Below are 19286 nucleotides of genomic sequence, written 5' to 3'. Positions count from 1 at the left end.
AGAAAATTTTATCTAGATTTATCTGGCAGGGGAAGAAACCACGAATAAAATTTAAATTATTGATGGATAAGAAAGAAAGAGGTGGATTCTCCGTGCCAGACTTGAAGATATATTATGAGGCGTCCTGTCTATGTTGGTTAAGAGAGTGGATAATATTGAAAACTACAGATTTATTAGATTTAGAAGGTTACAACAACAGGTTTGGTTGGTATGCTTACCTCTGGTATGAGAAGACAAAAGTACATAAAGGTTTTACAAATCATGTGATAAGGTGATATGAAAGTTTGGGAAAGGAATATGAATTTTTGGAAAGGAATAAAATGCTGTTGGAAAGGAAGACTCCATGGTGGATATCACCGGTAGAGGTTTTAATGGTCAAGAAAACAAATATGGAAGGGAGGAGGGCCACATACGAAGAGATTTGGACAAAATCAGATATAGGTTGGAAATTAAAACCATATGAGGAAATAAAGGGTTGACAGGATGGTTGCAATACCACCAAGTGAATAATATATTATCAAAAGACAAAAAAATAGGGTTTGAAGATAAAAGGTCCAAATTGAATTGCTAGAAGGAAGAGAGAAATTGTTATCAAAAATGTATAATTTTTTATTACAATGGTTTACAAAAGATGAAATGACAAAAGATGTGATGATAAAATGGGCAAAAGATTTTGGGCATAATATTGAATATGATGCGTGGTTGAAATTATGGAATGAAACATTGAAATTTACTGCATGTACCGCTTTGAAGGAAAATGTAATGAAAATGATGTATAGATGGTACTTAACACCAGTGAAATTAGCTAAAATGTATAGGGTGGGTAATAAAACATGTTGGAAATGTAAAGAAAAAGATGGGGAGTTTTACCATATGTGGTGGACATGAGAGAAAGTAAAATGATTTGGGGAAATGATTTATAATGAGTTGAAAAAGATGTTTAGGTACACCTTTCCCAAAAAGCCTGAAGCTTTTTTACTTGGTTTAATGGGACAGGAAATAGCAAAGGGAGATCAGAGACTATTTATGTATGCTACAACCACGACAAGCACTTTATTAGCCCCAAAGTGGAAATTACAGGAGATACAGACAATTGAGGAGTGGCAAACTGTGCAGAACTGGCAAAGTTGACTTGCGGGATTCGAAACCAGGGAGAGACAAAGTTCCAGAGGGAATGGAGTAAATTTATTGACTATATGGAGAAGAACTGTAGAAGCTTAAAGACACTAGCAGGACTGAAATAAATCCTACGAAGTGAACTTATCTATGTTTACAAAAAGGAACGGCGAGACAGGAGTGAGAAATAAAGCCGAATGATGGGAGGGAGGGAAGTCACAGCTCGGTGGAGCGAAAGACTGAGATGGGGAAATTTAAGATAAATTGCAATCCTTTTTTGTGTTTGTTGTTTTTTGTTTATTTGGAAATTTTAATAAAAATTATCTTTATAAAAAATAAAAAATGCCCTTTGTTCTAAGGTGCAACAGCAACAAGCTCAGATTACCTGATGTAGGAGTGGTGTAGATTAATGGAGATGGAGGGAGTGAACCTTTCCTGGGAGCAATACAATTTTAGGGAGATATGCATTCCTTTGTCTCTTGCTGTGATTATTAAATAAACTCTGGTAAGAACACTCCTTTTGTTTGATCTTCTCAATCACTCCCACTGGGAGTATGACACATAAACATCTCACTTCTTGTAGTCTGCCACATCACTTTCCCCAACTGTATTTCCCAGTAACCTTTAGATCCCTCAGAACAAAATCTTATCAAGGTCCATAAACAGCTTCACTGAATAAAAACCACCCCCACTGTTGCTGGTTTCTCTCTGAAATACCCAACCCTGCCCACTCAGGGGCAGTCTCAGCTTATGCAGGTGGGTGATGTCTAGGTCCAAATAACCTGGTGACCCCAGATACACTGATGTCCTACGCTAGAATGTGCCACCATGATCCAATAACTTCCCCCACCTCCAACCCAGATAAAGTAGCAAATTTTGGTTCAGGTGTTTACAGATTCCCTCAGAATTTGTGTAAATATTTCCCATCACAGCAGGGCCCCAAAATTCACTTCATATTAGTTTTGCTGAACCCAGTATTCTTTGCAACACTCAAGGGTCCTGCAGGGCAGGAGAAGACAAAGCAAACCCATGGCTGAAAAGAGTTTTATACATTCTACAATCCAATCCACACCTGCTCAGTTTGAAGGCTGATGAGCCAGGAGATGAAACATTTTTTTAATGTTTGTGGTTTTTTTATTCATACAAATACACTTTTTGTCTAAAGAGTGGTCTTTTTGACAGTCAACACTAGCACTATGTCAGAACTCCAGAGTTCCTTTCAAAGATTACATACAAGAGAGGCTTCAACATACTGTTAAAATAATGGGTGCAACTCTGACCATTGCGCACACTAAATATATTTGCACTTTGCAAAATAAAAAGGTTTCCCCCCTAAAATGTTTGGTTATTTCTGGTATAAAAAAAATAAGTAAAATGCAGCACAGCTGAGATTTCAACCAAAAGAAAAGAAAAGAAAATGAAGACAACATATAGATTTAAGTGCAAATACAAACATACAAAGCTACAAAGACAGAAAAGATTTTTTTAAAAGCAATGAAAATACTACAATGATGCAAGTCCTTGAGGAGGACAACACTGGAATAGTCCATCAGTTCGATGCGCCACACAAAGCTTCTTCGTTCTTCGTGGGCCTGTTCCTTTCGTGGCTGTTATAGAATCCCTTCGTACCATCAGGGCCCCTGGGCAGACGCAGAACGCCAACTGGTAACCCAACTGCATTCTGTATTTTGGGACTCTGCATTGGGCTGCCTACAGGACTTTTCTCTTGTGTCAGAGTCTGAGCTTGCCGCCGCCTCTGGACCCACGGGCTGCTGGAAGGAGTAAGACTACTGTCCGACGAATAATCCACACACCTCCCGGATGTCTCAGGGCTGGTGCTCAGGCTAAGCCTTCCTTCTCCGGCAAGTGGGGACATCCTGGACACTTTGCGCAGTGCAGAAGGGCTGCTCCAAGGGCTGGATCTTGGAGACACGTTTGGGCTAAGATGATTGTTCTGGTAGGCAGAAAGACTCAGTTTGTTGGAAGAGTTGCTTCTGCGCCCAGACACTGGTGATGCTGGGTTGCTCTCAGGCTCGGAGGAGCTGTTGGCTGAAGATTCGTCACCAATGAACTGAAGTTCTTCAACTCTCTTGTTCATTGAATGCCTTTTGCTGAGAGCCTTGCTGGAGTCTTCTTCACGGTTCTTGTCTTTGAAGACCTTCTTTTTTGGAGGCTTCATTCCAATGAGGATAACCTTCATGGCAGTTTCGTTGTCCCTGATGCACATTGACTCATGAGCTTTGATAGCAGCATCTACCTCTTCAAACTCTACGATCGCACATTCTTTGGTTCCCACTTGGCTGTATCGGCTGCTGAATCTCTTGATATCTGGTGGAAGATCCCGACCGGGCTTGAGGATGCGAACCGAAGAGATGACACCAAACCTGACAAAGACTTTGAGGAGATGCTCCATTATCTTCTCTTGAACACATCCATTCTCTTGCCCTCCATCTGGAGGATGGAGATCAGAAACCAAGCAGATGTCATAGACAAGCAGCATCTTGCTTGGGAGATTCTCACTAGGGAAGACGGGGACAGGAGTGTTACGACGGACCTTCCTGTTGTCTTCGTTCAGCTCCAAAATATCAGAATATTTCAGGGCAAAAGATGTGGTTCTCCAGTCACGGGTCAAGTGTTTTACCTGTAAGGGAAAGGTAAAACACATTGGGGAAACATTGGGGAAAGGCAAAAACATTCCTCTTCTCACAGGCCTTTGGCTACTTGAACTATCTATGGTCTTTTAAACTGTTGAGGGTATTGTTTTAGTTTCTTTCTATATTATGTCTTTTGTGGTTTTATATTTTAAACAGCCATGTGATCCTCAAGTGAAGGGCACTTTAGAAATTCAAACAAACAAACAAAACACCAGAATAGTATAACATAGCCATGAGTGAATGGGAGAAGCTTTCATTCACTTGTATAATTTGCCATTAGCCTGGGGCAAGTACTAACTGCCTGGCAAACCAAGGGACACAGGCACACACAAACTACTGACTTCAGGTTGCTGGAGGGAGCAGCAGGACACTCAGTGGTGTGCTGGGCCAGCTGCATATCCTGTAAGACAGCCAGGACTGCATTTCTGCATTGCAGGGGGTTGAATTATATGACCCTTGGGGTCCCTTCCAACTCTATGATTCTATGACTGGCTCCTGCAGCTTTAGGCTGCCTGCATGGCCCATCTGAAGAAGTGTGCATGCACACAAAAGCTCATACCAATGACAAACTTAGTTGGTCTCTAAGGTGCTACTGGAAGGAATTTTTTTTTTTTTGCATGGCCCATGTAACTGAAAGACAGCAAAGCTTTCTTATGGTGGAAATGCCCTCTGGTATCCAAATTGTGGGCTGACACATGGGAAAACCAGAATCATCCAGGAGCATAGCCTAAAAACAGACTCTGCTGGCCCCTCTGGTTGGAAGCAACACTTTACAGCCACCATGCAACAAAGCTCACCTTTTTGAAAGATGTCAGGAGCTTGACACTGACGTATCCCATTTTGTTCCTCCGAACATGCTTCAGGAGAAAGGCATCTTTTTCGAGGTTTTCATCTGAGAAGTAATACTCAATCTGGGTCACCAGCTTCATGATCAGCTCCTGCTCTGGAGGTTTCCAGTTGTGGCCAAAGTCATCCCCGTCATTCTCACCACTGCTAGGAAGAGAGAGAAAAGACGACTATATTGATCAACACACCTTGATATCTTATTACAATTTTACACCTGCATTTCTTCTTCTTCCAAGGGAAATATTGCTGCAAGGAGAAATCATTCTTGCAAGGCTACTGTCAGAAGAGGGTCCTTTCTGACCTGCAGAAGCATTTCTTTTAATGGAATCAACTGAATAGGAAACTAAAATGATGGTTTCATGTCACACTTAATATGTAGCTATGCAACAATGGTCTTACTTACAATTCTAAATGGCAACCAAAGTCTTATGAGATTGTCCATTTTCATTCACGTTCTTCTGCCAAGGGCAGAGTTCTTTCCGGATCTGGAGCCAATAAGCACCCCAGTGGATGAAGAATAAGCAATGCTTTATTTGTGTAAGGTCAACAGATAGCAGCAGGCATACAAAACACAAATTATAGCATACCAGACAGGAATCACACACAATCTCCCCTTCAGCTGCCCGGAGCTCCAGTTAGAGCAGCAAAAGTCCCTGGCCGACAGTCTCACAGCATCTGGTACCTCAATCTGTGAAGAAGCTCTCTGAGCCCCTTCAGCCTACAGCTTTTAGAGCCAACTTTGATTTGAGTGGTTGCACCTGGTTAGCAGGCATCACTCATGATCAGCCTGGGACACCGGGTGTGACTAATGTGGAGCAGCTGAGAGTCTCCAACCCAACTAACTGCAACTGGGCATCCTCCCCACGAGCCAATCAGCACTTAGAACACAGGAGGAGACCCAGGAAACTCCTGACACAGGTGTGAAAAACAAATTATACCATCATGAATCGGCAAACCTTGAACCGGGGATGTAAAAGGGAATGAGACACATCATCTAACTCCTCGAAATTACAATGGTCTTCTGTGTTTCCCCTACACACGTGTCCCAATGTGACAGAGCAGGAAAGAAAACATGTAAAATTCATGTATTGAGGGAGAACTGGACATGATTGCCAGCCCTGGGAATGATGGCATACTGGTAATAATAAAATCTGTGCACTTTACAGGGTTAACAAGCTTGCTTGACTTACTGATGTCAGGCCCAGAAAAACGCCTTTTTACTTTGCAGAAATCGAAAGCCAAGAAATGCTGAATTCTGCAACTTATGTAGAACAATTTAACGCACCAATTACCAATCCTATAAGAACAAAATAAGAGCCCTAGAACTGGATTAGACCACAGGCCCATCTGTTCTCACAGTGAACAAGCCTATCCCTTTAGAGAGCCCACAAGCAGGATTTAAGAGTACCAGCCCCCAGCCCTCTTGTGCCCCTAAGCACTCCCAATACTGGAGGTGGCATACGGCCATTGTGGCTATTTTTGTTTTACTTAGTAAGGTTTATATACCTTTTAATCAACAAAAGTCTCGTAAGTGCTTTACATAAAACAATATGAAATATTCCAAAGAAAATACTGATAAAATCCCTAGATACATGGAAGTGTGCTTTTAAAACAGGAGGCATGTGGGTGTCTCCCGGCTATATAGAGGGGGGGGCGCTAAAAGTCAACCATTTAGAATTACATGTCTGGGTAGGCTTACTCAAACGTAAAAGTTTTAAAGCAGGCATCAGAAACAGTACGGAGAAAGCCCCTTCCTAATATTAACAGTACCCACTGACAGCCTTATCCATCACTACATCTTCTGGGAACAAAAACCACATGTTTTAGTCTTCAAGGGCAGTTAAAAACCACTTTGTTAAGTGATGGAATTATGCCAGGTCTTGATAAAGGGATGGCCCACCAGAGATATGATTCATCAAGTGCTGTTGTCTTACAAGTGTCACTTGGTCTGGGAAAAAAGAGAGCAAAGATGCTGAATACTGCTCCCCCCCCATTAAAAACAGATTGTGTTTTTCGAATATATCACACTGAAGAGTGCAATATACTCTTGTGCCTCAGCAGCTTTGGAGAGGCAAAAGGGACAAGGATTAGCCTTGACGGTGGCCCTTCTTTGGTTTGTCTGATGACTCACAGGCAGATGAGTCACAATCTAATGTGGTTGTTTTTCTGGCTCCTTGATCATTTGTTTTTTGGCATTCACCTTCTCCATAAATTGCACCCCTCCTCTTCCCTTACCACCCCCCATTGGATATTTCAAATGCAGATTGCTAAGCTCTGTGGAGTCATTGGGGGTTCTCCTTCTCCACCCCCCCGCCCCCCCGCCCCCCCACATGGATTCAATAGCACATGCATTCCTGCCATTTCAAAAGGGAGGCTCCATCTGCCACACTGGGTAGAATCAGAGCCCTTGCATCCCAGCTCTATCATGGAGATCTTATGTAGAAGAACTGTTAGTTGTCCCCCATGTTCCAGAGGCCCAGCTGGCTTCAACTAAAAGCTGGGCATTTAGTGGCACTGGTCCCTTCCAATTGAGATTCAGCACAGGAATCCTGGCTTTTGATTTTCTGAGGAGTGATAATGGAACTGCTTTCACGTCGGCGGAATTCCAAGAGTTTGTGACTAAGAACGGAATCCGCCACGTCAGGTCAGCGCCCTTTCATCCAGCCACTAATGGCCAAGCTGAGCGTATGGTACGCACAACTAAAGATGCGCTCAGGCGTATAATACAGGGAGACTGGTGTAACGGGTTAACACTATTTGTGATGTTTAGGTTTTTTGTTTACCTGACCTGTCAAGGGGTTACCCCACACTCCAGGCTGGCTGACTGAACATTCTATGAGGGGAGGGATGCTCCTGTTTAAAAGGGAGGAGCAGCCGTTTGTCAGTTAGTAGAGGGTTTTGGGGAACGGGAGCGTGTGTGGTTAATAAAAAGAAGAAGAAGGCCTTATAGTTAGGATAGGTTTAGGTAAAGGTTGGAAAAGATATATACATTGAATGTTTGACAAAGGTGAAATAACCAAAACCAAGCTTGTACACATGAAACCATAAAGTATTCCGTTATGACTAGAAGCAAATGAATATTCATCGTTTAAGTGCCAAGCAAAGAGTCATCTGTATTATTTTCCAGCAAGGTATCAGCACTTGTTTAGGTGGAGACACCGCAAAGGACAAAACTTCCTACAAGAGAAGAATGGATAGTTTGTGTCTTTGAGTCTCACTGAGGGGGCTGAATAGGAGGACAAACCTAAAGTGTCACAGTGTTGCCTCAGTGGAGAGGGAATCTTTTGCAGTGGGGGAAGTTCAGGGAGAGGGAACCCCTTAACTGTGGACAAAAGGGAAAGTCTCGTAAATAGTCCAAAAGGTGCAAATGATACCTGGCCGCGTGTGCTGGAAGAAAAACCTCATTACTATCAAGCCCACGGGGTAGAAGGGTTTAGGCGAAAGGGAGAGAGGGAGGTTAGTTTTACCTCAGGATTCCCTAGTAGCTCATAGAATCATAGAATCATAGAATCATAGAGTTGGAAGAGACCACAAGGGCCATCCAGTCCAACCCCCTGCCAAGCAGGAAACACCATCAAAGCATTCCTGACAGATGGCTGTCAAGCCTCTGCTTAAAGACCTCCAAAGAAGGAGACTCCACCACACTCCTTGGCAGCAAATTCCACTGCCGAACAGCTCTTACTGTCAGGAAGTTCTTCCTAATGTTTAGGTGGAATTTTCTTTCTTGTAGTTTGAATCCGTTGCTCCGTGTCCGCTTCTCTGGAGCAGCAGAAAACAACCTTTCTCCCTCCTCTATATGACATCCTTTTATATATTTGAACATGGTTATCATATCACCCCTTAACCTTCTCTTCTCCAGGCTAAACATACCCAGCTCCCTAAGCCGTTCCTCATAAGGCATCGTTTCCAGGCCTTTGACCATTTTGGTTGCCCTCTTCTGGACACGTTCCAGCTTATCAGTATCCTTCTTGAACTGTGGTGCCCAGAACTGGACACAGTACTCCAGGTGAGGTCTGACCAGAGCAGAATACAGTGGTACTATTACTTCCCTTGATCTAGATGCTATACTCCTATTGATGCAGCCCAGAATTGCATTGGCTTTTTTAGCTGCTGCATCACACTGCTGACTCATGTCAAGTTTGTGGTCTACCAAGACTCCTAGATCCTTTTCACATGTACTGCTCTCAAGCCAGGTGTCTCCCATCCTGTATTTGTGCCTTTCATTTTTAAGTAATATAGAGCTCTTTAAGTAATATAGAGGTTGAAGAGGAAAAGACGAAAGAAAAGGATTTTGTCGCAACTGGACCCTCCATCTAACGGAGTTTTTGCTGGCCCAACACATAACCCCAAGCGCAGAGACTGGCCGTAGCCCAGCTGAGTTGCTAATGGGAAGAAGGCTCACTACTCTCCTGGATCGCATACATCCCGACAGGGCCTTAGAGCAGCAACCATCTACCATGGAGTGGAAGGCACCTAAGGGGTTTGCTCCAGGGGATCATGTGTATGTCCGGAACTATGGGCTAGGACAGAGTTGGGTACCAGGGACCATAGGCTGCTGTACAGGCCCGGTGTCCTATGAGGTGGGGCTGGAGGGTGGACTGGTTTGGAAAAGACACCTCGACCAGATCAGACCCCGGCCATCTCTCAACCCAGTATGTCCAGCGGAACTCAGGGCAGCACAACAGAAGCAGCTGGCAACTCAGCAACTGGGACAAGTGGGGAAACAGAGGATTCACCACCCACCGAGACAACTAAGCAGAACAATCTCGTGTCCACAGCAGCCCCGCAACTGGCTATACCTGCAGAGCTCGAGAACTCGGACTCCACGCCAGTTTGGGCCACACCACAATCTCAGCAGGAATCGGGTGGGGCACCGGACTCTGGTACTGGCCCCCGGCGGTCCGGCAGAGTTTCCAAGTGTCCAGCATCAGGACTATGTTCACTGAACTTGTATAATACCTAGTGAGAGGACACATGTAAACTGTAACCATTATGCTTTATGCCTAAAAGGAACCATTACGAACATTGCTGTAAACAACGTAACCACATGATCTTAACTAATGCCTTATCTTGGTGAGGAGGGGTGTTATGTATTGGTGTATGTAGTTTTCCCTCAGGTTCTTGGCAGTTGTCTTAGGAGGGAACTTTAGGAGGGAACTTTGAATTATGTTTTGTTACATTCTTTGAGCCAGCCTCTATAAAAGCAGGCCGGCTCAGCAGTCAGTTCAGTTCTGTTCCAGCTTCCAAATAAAGAGCTGCTTTGAAGAATCGATGTGTCGTCTGCTCACTACGTAATATTGTTGATATAAAATTTTTGTATGTGTAAATTGTTGTATTTGTTTGTATATTTTGTTGATGTTTAATTTATTCCTTATGACTACTTTTGTTGTGATGTAATTACGTACATTTTTCATGTTGTAAGCCACCTTGACATGGTTTGAACTATGGAAAAGTGGCATACAAATAAAATTTTGTATATATGTATGCATTGCAGAGCTGGTGTGGGCTGGGCAATGTATGTGACACTCCACATGTTGGTGGACTCTGACTCCCATCAGCTCCAGTCTGTTAGCATTTGTTGCCTGGGGCCCCAGAGCTAGGACAAATGCATTGTGCACACATGCCCGGTCACTATTGTGATTGTTCCCCAACTTGCAGAACAACACACACAAGCCATTGAATAAGGCTAAACTGCTTTATTGTGGCAAAATGCAGAGTCTGTCTCTGTTTGCCCAGCTCAGACATTCAGCGCTGTTTAGCATGGCTGCCTCTCTCTAGCATAGCAGGCAGTGAATAAAGAACAAAGGAACAACAGTTCCACTACAGGAAGACAAAACATCCTGTCTACGTCACTTCCACTCTGTGGAATGAAAACACATGCAGTCATATGATACACAACAATCCTATGACTACAGATGGGGAATGAATCTCCCAACACAGTCTCCACAGCCAGCGTTCAGGGAGGGCGGGTGCTGGAGTCCGGCAGGTACCTGGAAGGCCCCAGGCTCCTCATCTCTGACTCTTGCACTGCTCCTTATTTATGCATGCATTCATTGGAGGGAGGGGGGACATTTACACCCTTGTCTTTTCATTAAAATGGTCAGGGCCACTTACAGAAATATGCAAGAATAAACCAAAAGATAAAAGATACCAGGAGACAGAAGGAGAACCCCCTCCCCAAAGAAGCCCCAGGGTATTCAATACATCAGCAGTGAGGCAAGTCAAATGTCTGCCAGTGGAGGATGGTTCAGAAGGGCAAAGGGAGCCCTGCCAATCTTCAGTCTGCACACAGCCAGCCCCTCACTTCCCCACCTGCCTGTCTCCTCCCTTACAATCACCTACAGTAGTTCCCCCTGCCTTCCACACTTCCAGGCTCAAGGGGCACCAGCCAGTGTTGATTCCCCTCCCAAAGAGAAGAGCTTTTGCAAGCCAATAGAAAGTCACCAGGGAGAGGTAAGGAGGGACTCTCTTGGGTGGGAGAGCCACTGTGTGGAGGCTCTTCTTTATTTTCTAGCCAAACATGATTTGGATGCTGGTTGGACAAGAATGAGAGAGACCCTCTCTTCTGGCACCCCCTCACAACAATTCTGTAGCCTACCAGAAAGTTTTTCAGGTCAAACACACCATTTTGATTTGGGTTATGGCTATCAGTTAGTTCTATGCTTGGCCACGTTAGCAAGCCCAGGTGGGTCTTCCGGATGTGCTTCCTACTTACTGAGCAAAAGCTAGAGTCCTGGTTACTGGCTGGGCTAAACATTATCCAGAGTTCATTTAGATCTCTCCCTACCCCATCCCCCCTGTAATGCTACACACCCTCCAAATGTATGCATGATTGAAACCTATTCTAAAGTCAAGTGAAAATAGTAGTAAGTGAAGAAGGGAGAGGCAGCCACAGAATGCTGCAGAGCTACTATTCTACACCACTGCTATGGGGGAAGCCCAGCACCAGCTCATTAAGACAGCGGCAATCCAAGATTATGCCTAGGATCTTCCAGATCCATTTATTTCTAGGTGACTCCTTGCAGGCAGGCAGTACTGCGTCATAGTCCAGAGGGAGACTTAAACAAGCCAATCACACTAATTAACAGCAGCTTCCTAACAGGCAGTCCTGCCCTATTTCACTAATCTCTGAGTGATGCAGCCACCCTAATCTTTTTCTTCCACCATGAAAACAACCACCTGCCCCCTGCTCCAGAGTCTTGATGGAAACAGGTGCCCAGCAGGTCATTCGTTCATATGCATGCCTGCCTGCAGGCCCTGACTGCATAAGACTGCAACACACACACACATACATCCAGCACAGACAAAACACCCCCATTCTCCAAGTGTCATTTGGAGATAGCAAACAGGTCTTGGTGTCCCCAGTGGTGCAGTTAGGTAATTTTAGACTTTGGACTTAATGGTTTCAGTCTCTCTCTCTCCCCCCCCCCCCCCAACTTCAAAATGTGCTAAGCTGGTCCTACTGCCCTTGCGAGTTCTCCTGCTCATTTGGACAGGTGGGGCCCTGTGCATCTGCCCCAAAATCCTCCCCTGGCTGGCACCACTGCCCATCCCCCTCTTGTACAGGAGAATAATAAATTCACTTCTCAATATTAATGACCCTGAACTGAATTTGCAATCGAATTAGAATTCGTTATGTCTGCTGTTTGTTATGTACTGTACTTTAGATCACCTTGTTATGACACAATTTCCTTAAATCTATGTCTTTCCTTTCTTGATTCATTCACCTTACAATATTTCTTCCATAACATTTCATCAAGGAAGCTACTTTCTCTTAGGAAAAGGTTTCTGTGTTCACTGTTCCAAGCTATGGTGCTGGCTATTAGCTTAGATAGCTTTAAAAGTGAATCAGGCAAATTCAGGGAGGAGTGGAATCTGCCCATCGGAAAGGAAGATAAAGTGCTAGGAAATAACAGTGGGGAAAGGGGTTCACCATGGGCCCTGATTATGGGCTTCCTAGGCATCTGGTAAGCAGGATGCTGGGCTAGACTAGATGGGCCACGGATCTGATCCAGAGGGGTTCCTGGAAACAAAGCCTTACAAGAAATGGTTGCAAGAGAAGAGAACATCTGAATGGTTGTTATGTAGACAATACAGATATATTCAGTGGATGGGAAAGGCAGGGAACTAAAATTGGGCTCACCTTGAGGGAGAGCATCCCAATGGTGATGTTTGACAGTGGGGCAAACTCCCTTCACTGGAGGTATTTAAGCAGAGGCCGGAGGTCCATCTGTCAGGGAGGCTGTAACTGTGGATCCTGTATTGAGCAGCTGGTAGGACTAAAGGACCTCCAAGGTTCCCCCTTTCAGGTTCTTTATGAAAGCAGAAAGTTTATGGGTGGTGGAGAAAAACCCATTTGGCACATCCTTAGCTGGCGGCATTATCTCCCCGCCCCCCCGCCCCCGCTTGGAGGACAACATCTGTAATAGGACTGGGGAAGGTGCAACCCTCCAGATGTTGCTGGATTCCAACTTTCCTCACCCGAGAGTTCAAGCCCCGCGCCATCTGGAGGGGCCACCAGCTCCCCACCCCTAACTTGTAAGCGCTTCCGAAGGTGGCTGCTTACACCCTCCGAGCGCACCAAGGAGGCCTCCTCGAGCAGAGTCAGACGGATTTAGAGGGATGGAAAAGTAACGGAGGTCACCTCCTTCTGCTCATCCTCTCATCCTCTGGGGCATCAGATTACAGGCGCTCAGCTGGCGCAGCACAGCGCTCTCTCGCGCTCTCGCCCCCACCCTCCCCAGCCAGTGCCAGGTCAGCAGGAAATCCCTTCCACGCTCCTGGGGGTAGGGTAGGGGGAACCTCGTCTCCCAGGCTCCCTGCCAAAGGCGACTTTGCAGCATCGCATGGGCTAGACCGGAGGAGAAGGAGGAGGAGGAGGAGGAGAAGGAAGAGGAGGAGGACACGGCGAGCGCCGCTTGGTGCAACATCCGGCTCCAGTTGCACCCAGCTTCCTGCAGGATTTGGGAGCCCCTTCGGTCGCGTCACGCGGTGCCTGCGTCAGCTACTGCGATAGGATCCCCTTGAGGATGCAGGGGATACGCCTGCTCCTTGTGTGTGTGTGTGTGGGGGGGAGATAGCCCACGTGCCCCCTTGGCAGAGGACCCTCTTCGTTGTTTAAGGAAGGGGGTGTTTTAACAGCATCTATTGCAGGAGAGAATACTGTATGGAGCAATAGCAAAACATCAAGCAAAGGGCCTGACGGGGGTGGCGCGGGGAGGAGGAGATTCTCTCTTCCAGATGCTGCAACACTCTGAGGCTCTGCACACATGGCCTGCTGCTTAAAATGTGAGGTCGCTCTTTTCCTCAATTCGACTCAAAGCTGCTTTGGGAAGGAAACGCATCAAAGCAGAGCATTTCTTAAGAAACACCAGGGTGGATAAGGACACGTGCGCACCGCTTCCCAAACTGCATGCAGAGTCAAGGGGACTGTGGAGCCGGCCCTCTGCCCACCAACTCTGACAATTGGCCAGGCTGGGTGGGATGTCAATGGGAGTGGGAGTCCCGCAACATCTCGACAGTCACGGATTCCCCATCCCTGATAGAACGGTTTCTGAACTAAGGGCTGTGATTCTGTTCCTTCCTTGGTTGAGGAAGGCAGGTGGCCAGAGTTTTGCCAATGTGAACAGTTCCAATGTTGGCTAAACAGTTGCTTCCTGCACAGCAGAGGGAAGGGAATGCTGGGAGTTGCCAGACTCTGCAATTGGAGAGGGGCAAATGTGAAGGGACAGGACCAGGGCCGGATTTAGATGAAGAAAGGCCCTAGGCTACTCCACTTGTGAGGCCCCTCCCAATCTTGAAAAACTCCTCTCTCCCGAGCAGTTAGTGACCATAAAGCTAAGAAATAGCTGCAAAATTGCTTCCACATTAGGAAATGCCATCTGATTTCCCCCCTCGTATGTACAGTAATTTGATAAAGGTCTGTATGAGACAGAGAGTGCTCTGCTGTAAGCCTATGGCTTTGTCTCATGTACAGTCAAACCTCGGTTTACACCTACCTCTGTTTGCGACCGCTTCAGCGAGCGACTGCCGCGGACCCAGAAGTGTTTACATCTGGGTTCTGCGGCGTCGGATGCGCAGACGCGATCTGCACAGTGTGTGCGTGTGTGCAGAAGTGCTCTATCACCACTTTGCGCATGCGCAGAAGCGTACCTTTGGGGAGCGACCACTTCAGCGAGCGACCGCCTCCACAGAACGGATTGTGGTCACAAACCAAGGTACCATTGTACAGGGAAAGTGCAAAAGTTCATCAATAAGTTTCAGGTCAATATCTTCTGGGTATGCTTCCATCAACAGTTCAACACCTTGTTGAATTTCTTGCTTAGATGCTATCAGAATAGCAAGAATGGAAAAACAATTGCGCAACCTCACTGTATACAGTACTTCTTTTTAAATTGGCTTCAAGTGCATCTAATATAGGAATAAAGGATTTTATCCTAAACTTATCTCTTGAAGAAAGTGCATCTGAGGCATCGGGTGCACTTCTGTCATTTCTTTGTTGTTCCCTCACTCTTTGTCTCCTTGTTTTGTAGTTAACATTTGGCAAGGTGGCTTTTGCTTGTTTCTCAAGCTCATCAAAATCTTCTCTTTAAAAAATCCAGATGTGAACTGTACAAACTTGCACAAGAACTCAATAACAGGTCTGATTTCTGAAGGGCTTTGCTGACCTTGTGAAAATGACCTAGCACACAGACTTATATCTCTAAGATGCTGCTGATTGTGGCTGTGAATTAGGGCCCCACAAAAAAAGTGCAAGATGGGCCCTAGAGTTTCAAATTGGGCCCCACTGGCTGGCCCTGAGTCTCATAGTTGCTGGGCCCGGGTTGCCCTGCCCTCGCATGAATAATAATAATAATAATAATTTATTTATATCCTGCCCATCTGGCCGGGTCCCCCCGCCACTCTGGGTGGCTTCCAACACACATTTAAATACATTAAAATATCACAGATTAAAAACTTCCCTAAACAGGGCTGCCTTTAGGTATTTTCTAAATGTCAGGTAGTTGTTTATCTCTCTGACCTCTGATGGGAGGGTGTTCCACAGGGTGGGTGGGTGGATGCATGAAGTCTTGGGTTTGCAATTTTGGGAGATGGGAGACTGCCCGCTGGGGGGCAGGTGGGCTGGGTAGGCCCCCTAGATCTAGAGGCCCTAGGCTTCAGCCTACTTAAAGGTAAAGGGACCCCTGACCATTAGGTCCAGTCGCGGATGACTCTGGGGTTGCGGTGCTCATCTCGCTTTACTGGCCGAGGGAGCCGGCATACAGCTTCCGGGTCATGTGGCCAGCATGACTAAGCTGAGCAGCACACGGAAATGCCTACTTAGCCTATACATAAATCCGGCACTGGACAGGAGAGGGAGGAATTGGGGTAGAAACATTTTCATGGAAAGGGTGTCCCCATGCCCAAAGGGCAACTATAAGGGTTTGGGGTTTTTTTTATGGACCTCACATCTTTGCAGAGCCAAACGGGAAGTGACATCTTTAGCAATCATGGTGGAGTTTGTCAGAGTGGCAGAGCCCATCCTCTCCATGCAGGAGGTCTCAGGTTGAAGCCCCTAAGTAAGGAGCTTGGGGGACTGATTGATGGTGTTAATTGGATTAATAAGACAGTTTCATATGGTCATGGATAGATAGATAGATAGATAGATAGATAGTAGCCGGTGAGCAGATTTTGACACTTCGAGTTGGGGGGTGGGGGGGTTCATGGAAGAGGAGGAAAGACTTAAGCCTCCCCTCTTGATATTCTGTGGACCTGATGGAGTACCACACACACACACACACAAACAAACAAACAAACACACCTGCCACCATTTTTTTTTAAAAAAGAATCCTGATACCACTCAGCATCACATATCCTTTGGTCCACAGATATCAAAAGCAGAAATGTCTTCTTTGTGCATTGAATTAGTGCTAGTTACCATAAAGAAGGCTGATCGCTGAAGAATTGATGCTTTTGAATTATGGTGCTGGAGAGTCCCATGGACTGCAAGACTGAGTACTCACTGGAAGGACAGATCCTGAAGCTGAGGCTCCAATACTTTGGCCACCTCATGAGAAGAGAAGACTCTCTGGAATAGACCCTGATGTTGGGAAAGATGGAGGGCACAAGGAGAAGGGGACAACAGAGGACGAGATGGTTGGACAGTGTTCTCGAAGCCAAGAACATGAGTCTGACCAAACTGCGAGAGGCAGTGGAAGACAGAAGTGTCTGGCGTGCTCTGGTCCATGGGGTCATGAAGAGTCGGACACGACTCAACGACTCAACAACAACAACAACAACTGTGTGGATGGAGTATGAGCTGAAGTGCATTATAGCAAATGCAGTCACAGTCTCACAGACACACGGCCACGAGTGCCTAAAAGAGTGAATGCTCACATAACCTGAGCTGGATGCAAACTGCCTCCTTGTAGCTACGGTAACACAGGTCTGGAGGCTTAGCTAGCGGTTTCCCCGATTCACTCGCCTGCTCTCCGGGGCAAGCTCCCCTCCATCATAGATGGAAACCGCTGAACTTCCTATGGAAGCCCTGCTCGTGGAAAACAAACTTCTTTCTTTCCTTGCTTCCTCTCACTTCCCACTTTCTGTAGAGGAGAGTTTGCGACTTTCCCTTGCCATTGGGCTTTCCCTTTTTCTTTTGCAAAGACCTTTCCACTCCCCAAATGCAGAAATCCTTGACTTTTGGAATTCAATGCATCTTGGAAGCAATCGAGTCCTACCTCCCCAGCAGGAGCAGGAGACTTCGCTGGTGGATTGTGACCCTTGTTCATTATTGCGGACTAATAGCACCGTTTGGATCATCCACCACATACCGCGAGTCAAACCACGTTGGTCTAGCCCAGGCATCCCCAAACTGTGGCCCTCCAGATGTTTTGGCCTACAACTCCCATGATCCCTAGCTAACAGGACCAATGGTCAGGGATGATAGGAATTGTAGTTCAAAACATCTGGAGGGCCGAAGTTTGGGGATGCCTGGTCTAGCCCAACCAACACCCATCTCTCTGCCCGGGGCCTGGAGGGGGAAAGACCGGGAGAATGTTTATGAGCGGACTCCCGAATAGTGACACATGTCACTCGCTCTGCATGATTTCAGCCTTGAAGCGAGGCAGCCAGCTTTGGAGCTCCCTGACTGCCGAGTGACACCCCGGACTCGCAACTTAATTCCAACCACGCTTAATTCGGAGTAAACACAAGCCAACACAGCGCAGCTCCGCGGCTAGGCGAGGCCGCGAGGGAGTCCGATTTCGCCCCGGAGCAAGCGGGGCTCCCCCGGCGGGCGCCCCTTCCCTACCTGGACCTCCCGCCGCCGCTGCACCGCCCGGCATCGTCTTCGCTGCAGCTGCAGCTGCCGCTGCCCAACGGCTCCAGGCGCAGGCGCGCGCGGCGCTCCTCCTGCTCGCCGCCGTCCAGCCGGGCATCAGGCGCTTCGGCGACACGGATCTCCACGGGTCCGGTGCCCCCGGCCACCTCGCTCGCCTCCGCCATGCCGCGCCGAAGCAGCGCCGCCGGGCCCGGAGCCTCCGCCTGCCGTGGCCACCGCGGCACGAAGCGGCCAGCTGAGCCGGGAGGCGCCGCGTCCAGCCTCCGCCTCTTCCCCGCAGGAGGAGCCGCCCTCCGTCCAGCTGCTGCCCGCCTCCTCCAGCCCCGCAAAGCCGGGCGCGTCGCCGGCAGCGCCGTCCGAGGGAACCGCCTTGTGGGATCGGGCTGCATCAGGTCAATGGGGCAGCAGCCCTGGCTGATCGAGCGAGTGCATGGATCGCAATCCAAAGAGCTCCCCGTGTTTAATCCCCACAACAATCCCGCGAGGCAGGTTCAGCCGAGAGGCAGGGACTGGACCAACCAAGGTCACCCAGTCAGCTTCAGGGCCAAGTGGAGAGGTGACTCCTGGTCTCTCTCACGTCTGAATCCGACACTCTAACCACTACACCACACCAGGGATGGAAATAGCAATGGCGGCTCCAGGGGCAGGCAGATGGCCAGGGCCCCACAATTAATTCCAGCCCCCCTCCAAACCCCACCTGTCTCTTTTATAGTCAGCTGCTCTATCTGAAGCAAGTCTCAGGAACCTATTCCAGTTGTTTGAGGGCATCAACCAGCATACAGATACCGTAGCTGTGATCTGGTTGACATACTGTGCTTGGACTTTCAGTAAGCTTTCACTGATGAGTAAGATGAGCAGTAATCATGGAATAAGAGGAGAGGTCCTCTTGCGGATCAGGAATTGGTTAAGAAGCTGGAAGCAGGAATAGTTTGTCAGATATTGGAATGGAGAGAGAGTTGGGGTGAGCAGTGAGGTGGCCAAGTCTTCAATACTAAAATGTTTAGGTTGAAACAAAAAGATATTGTAAATAACTTCAAAATGATCTACCCAAACAGAGTAAAAGGGCAGTAAAATGGTGATGTGATTAAATCTAAACCAGTGTCAAGAGATAACATTTTGGGACAACCCCCCTCAATTTCATATAAATGCTCATAGGATCTGAACTGGCAGGAATGAGCCCTTGGGGTCATAGTGGACATCTGAAGATGTTGACCTAGTGTGCAGCAGCTGTGAGAAAGGCAAATTCCATTGCTGACCTTAGGATCATCAAGCTCAAGAGGCTCGATGGTTTTGATGACTTGGAAAGCTGTCTGCAGACAAACGCCTGAGATGAGTGCTGTACCACATAGTTG

At 47.0% G+C, this 19286-nt stretch overlaps 1 protein-coding gene across 4 annotated transcripts; it reads right to left on the bottom strand.

Annotated features, from left to right (window-relative positions):
* Positions 1-561: 561 nt before the first annotated feature.
* LARP6 (La ribonucleoprotein 6, translational regulator) lies at positions 562-18177 on the bottom strand. Of its 4 annotated transcripts, none has more exons than XM_035132165.2 (3): positions 17905-18177; positions 4568-4763; positions 562-3757 (listed from the first exon to the last, which is right to left on the bottom strand). In XM_035132165.2, the coding sequence occupies exons 1-3, from the start codon at positions 18096-18098 to the stop codon at positions 2666-2668; spliced, it is 1482 nt and encodes a 493-aa protein (XP_034988056.2). In that variant the 5' UTR covers positions 18099-18177; the 3' UTR covers positions 562-2665. The 4 variants fall into 4 exon arrangements, with proteins under 4 accessions (XP_034988056.2, XP_034988055.2, XP_034988058.2 ...); XM_035132164.2 differs by lacking the exon at positions 17905-18177 and adding an exon at positions 13261-13701; XM_035132167.2 differs by lacking the exon at positions 17905-18177 and adding an exon at positions 12760-13249.
* Positions 18178-19286: the final 1109 nt, after the last annotated feature.

The sequence above is a fragment of the Zootoca vivipara genome, chromosome 14, assembly GCF_963506605.1.
Source record: "Zootoca vivipara chromosome 14, rZooViv1.1, whole genome shotgun sequence".
Taxonomy (NCBI): Eukaryota; Metazoa; Chordata; class Lepidosauria; order Squamata; family Lacertidae; genus Zootoca; species Zootoca vivipara.
Note: the sequence above shows the minus strand (reverse complement) of the source record. Positions and strands in the feature narration are given on the sequence as shown.

What these genes read in the sequence shown, in the direction of transcription:
- LARP6 (XM_035132165.2), bottom strand. Translation starts at nt 18,098, where the DNA reads ATGGCGGAGGCGAGCGAGGTGGCCGGGGGCACCGGACCCGTGGAGATC. An exon ending in AGCGGCGGCGGGAGGTCCAG is followed by an intron (nt 4,764 to 17,904) that starts GTAGGGAAGGGG and finishes CTCTCTTCCTAG; the next exon opens with CAGTGGTGAGAATGACGGGG. An exon ending in TCCTGACATCTTTCAAAAAG is followed by an intron (nt 3,758 to 4,567) that starts GTGAGCTTTGTT and finishes TTTCCCTTACAG; the next exon opens with GTAAAACACTTGACCCGTGA.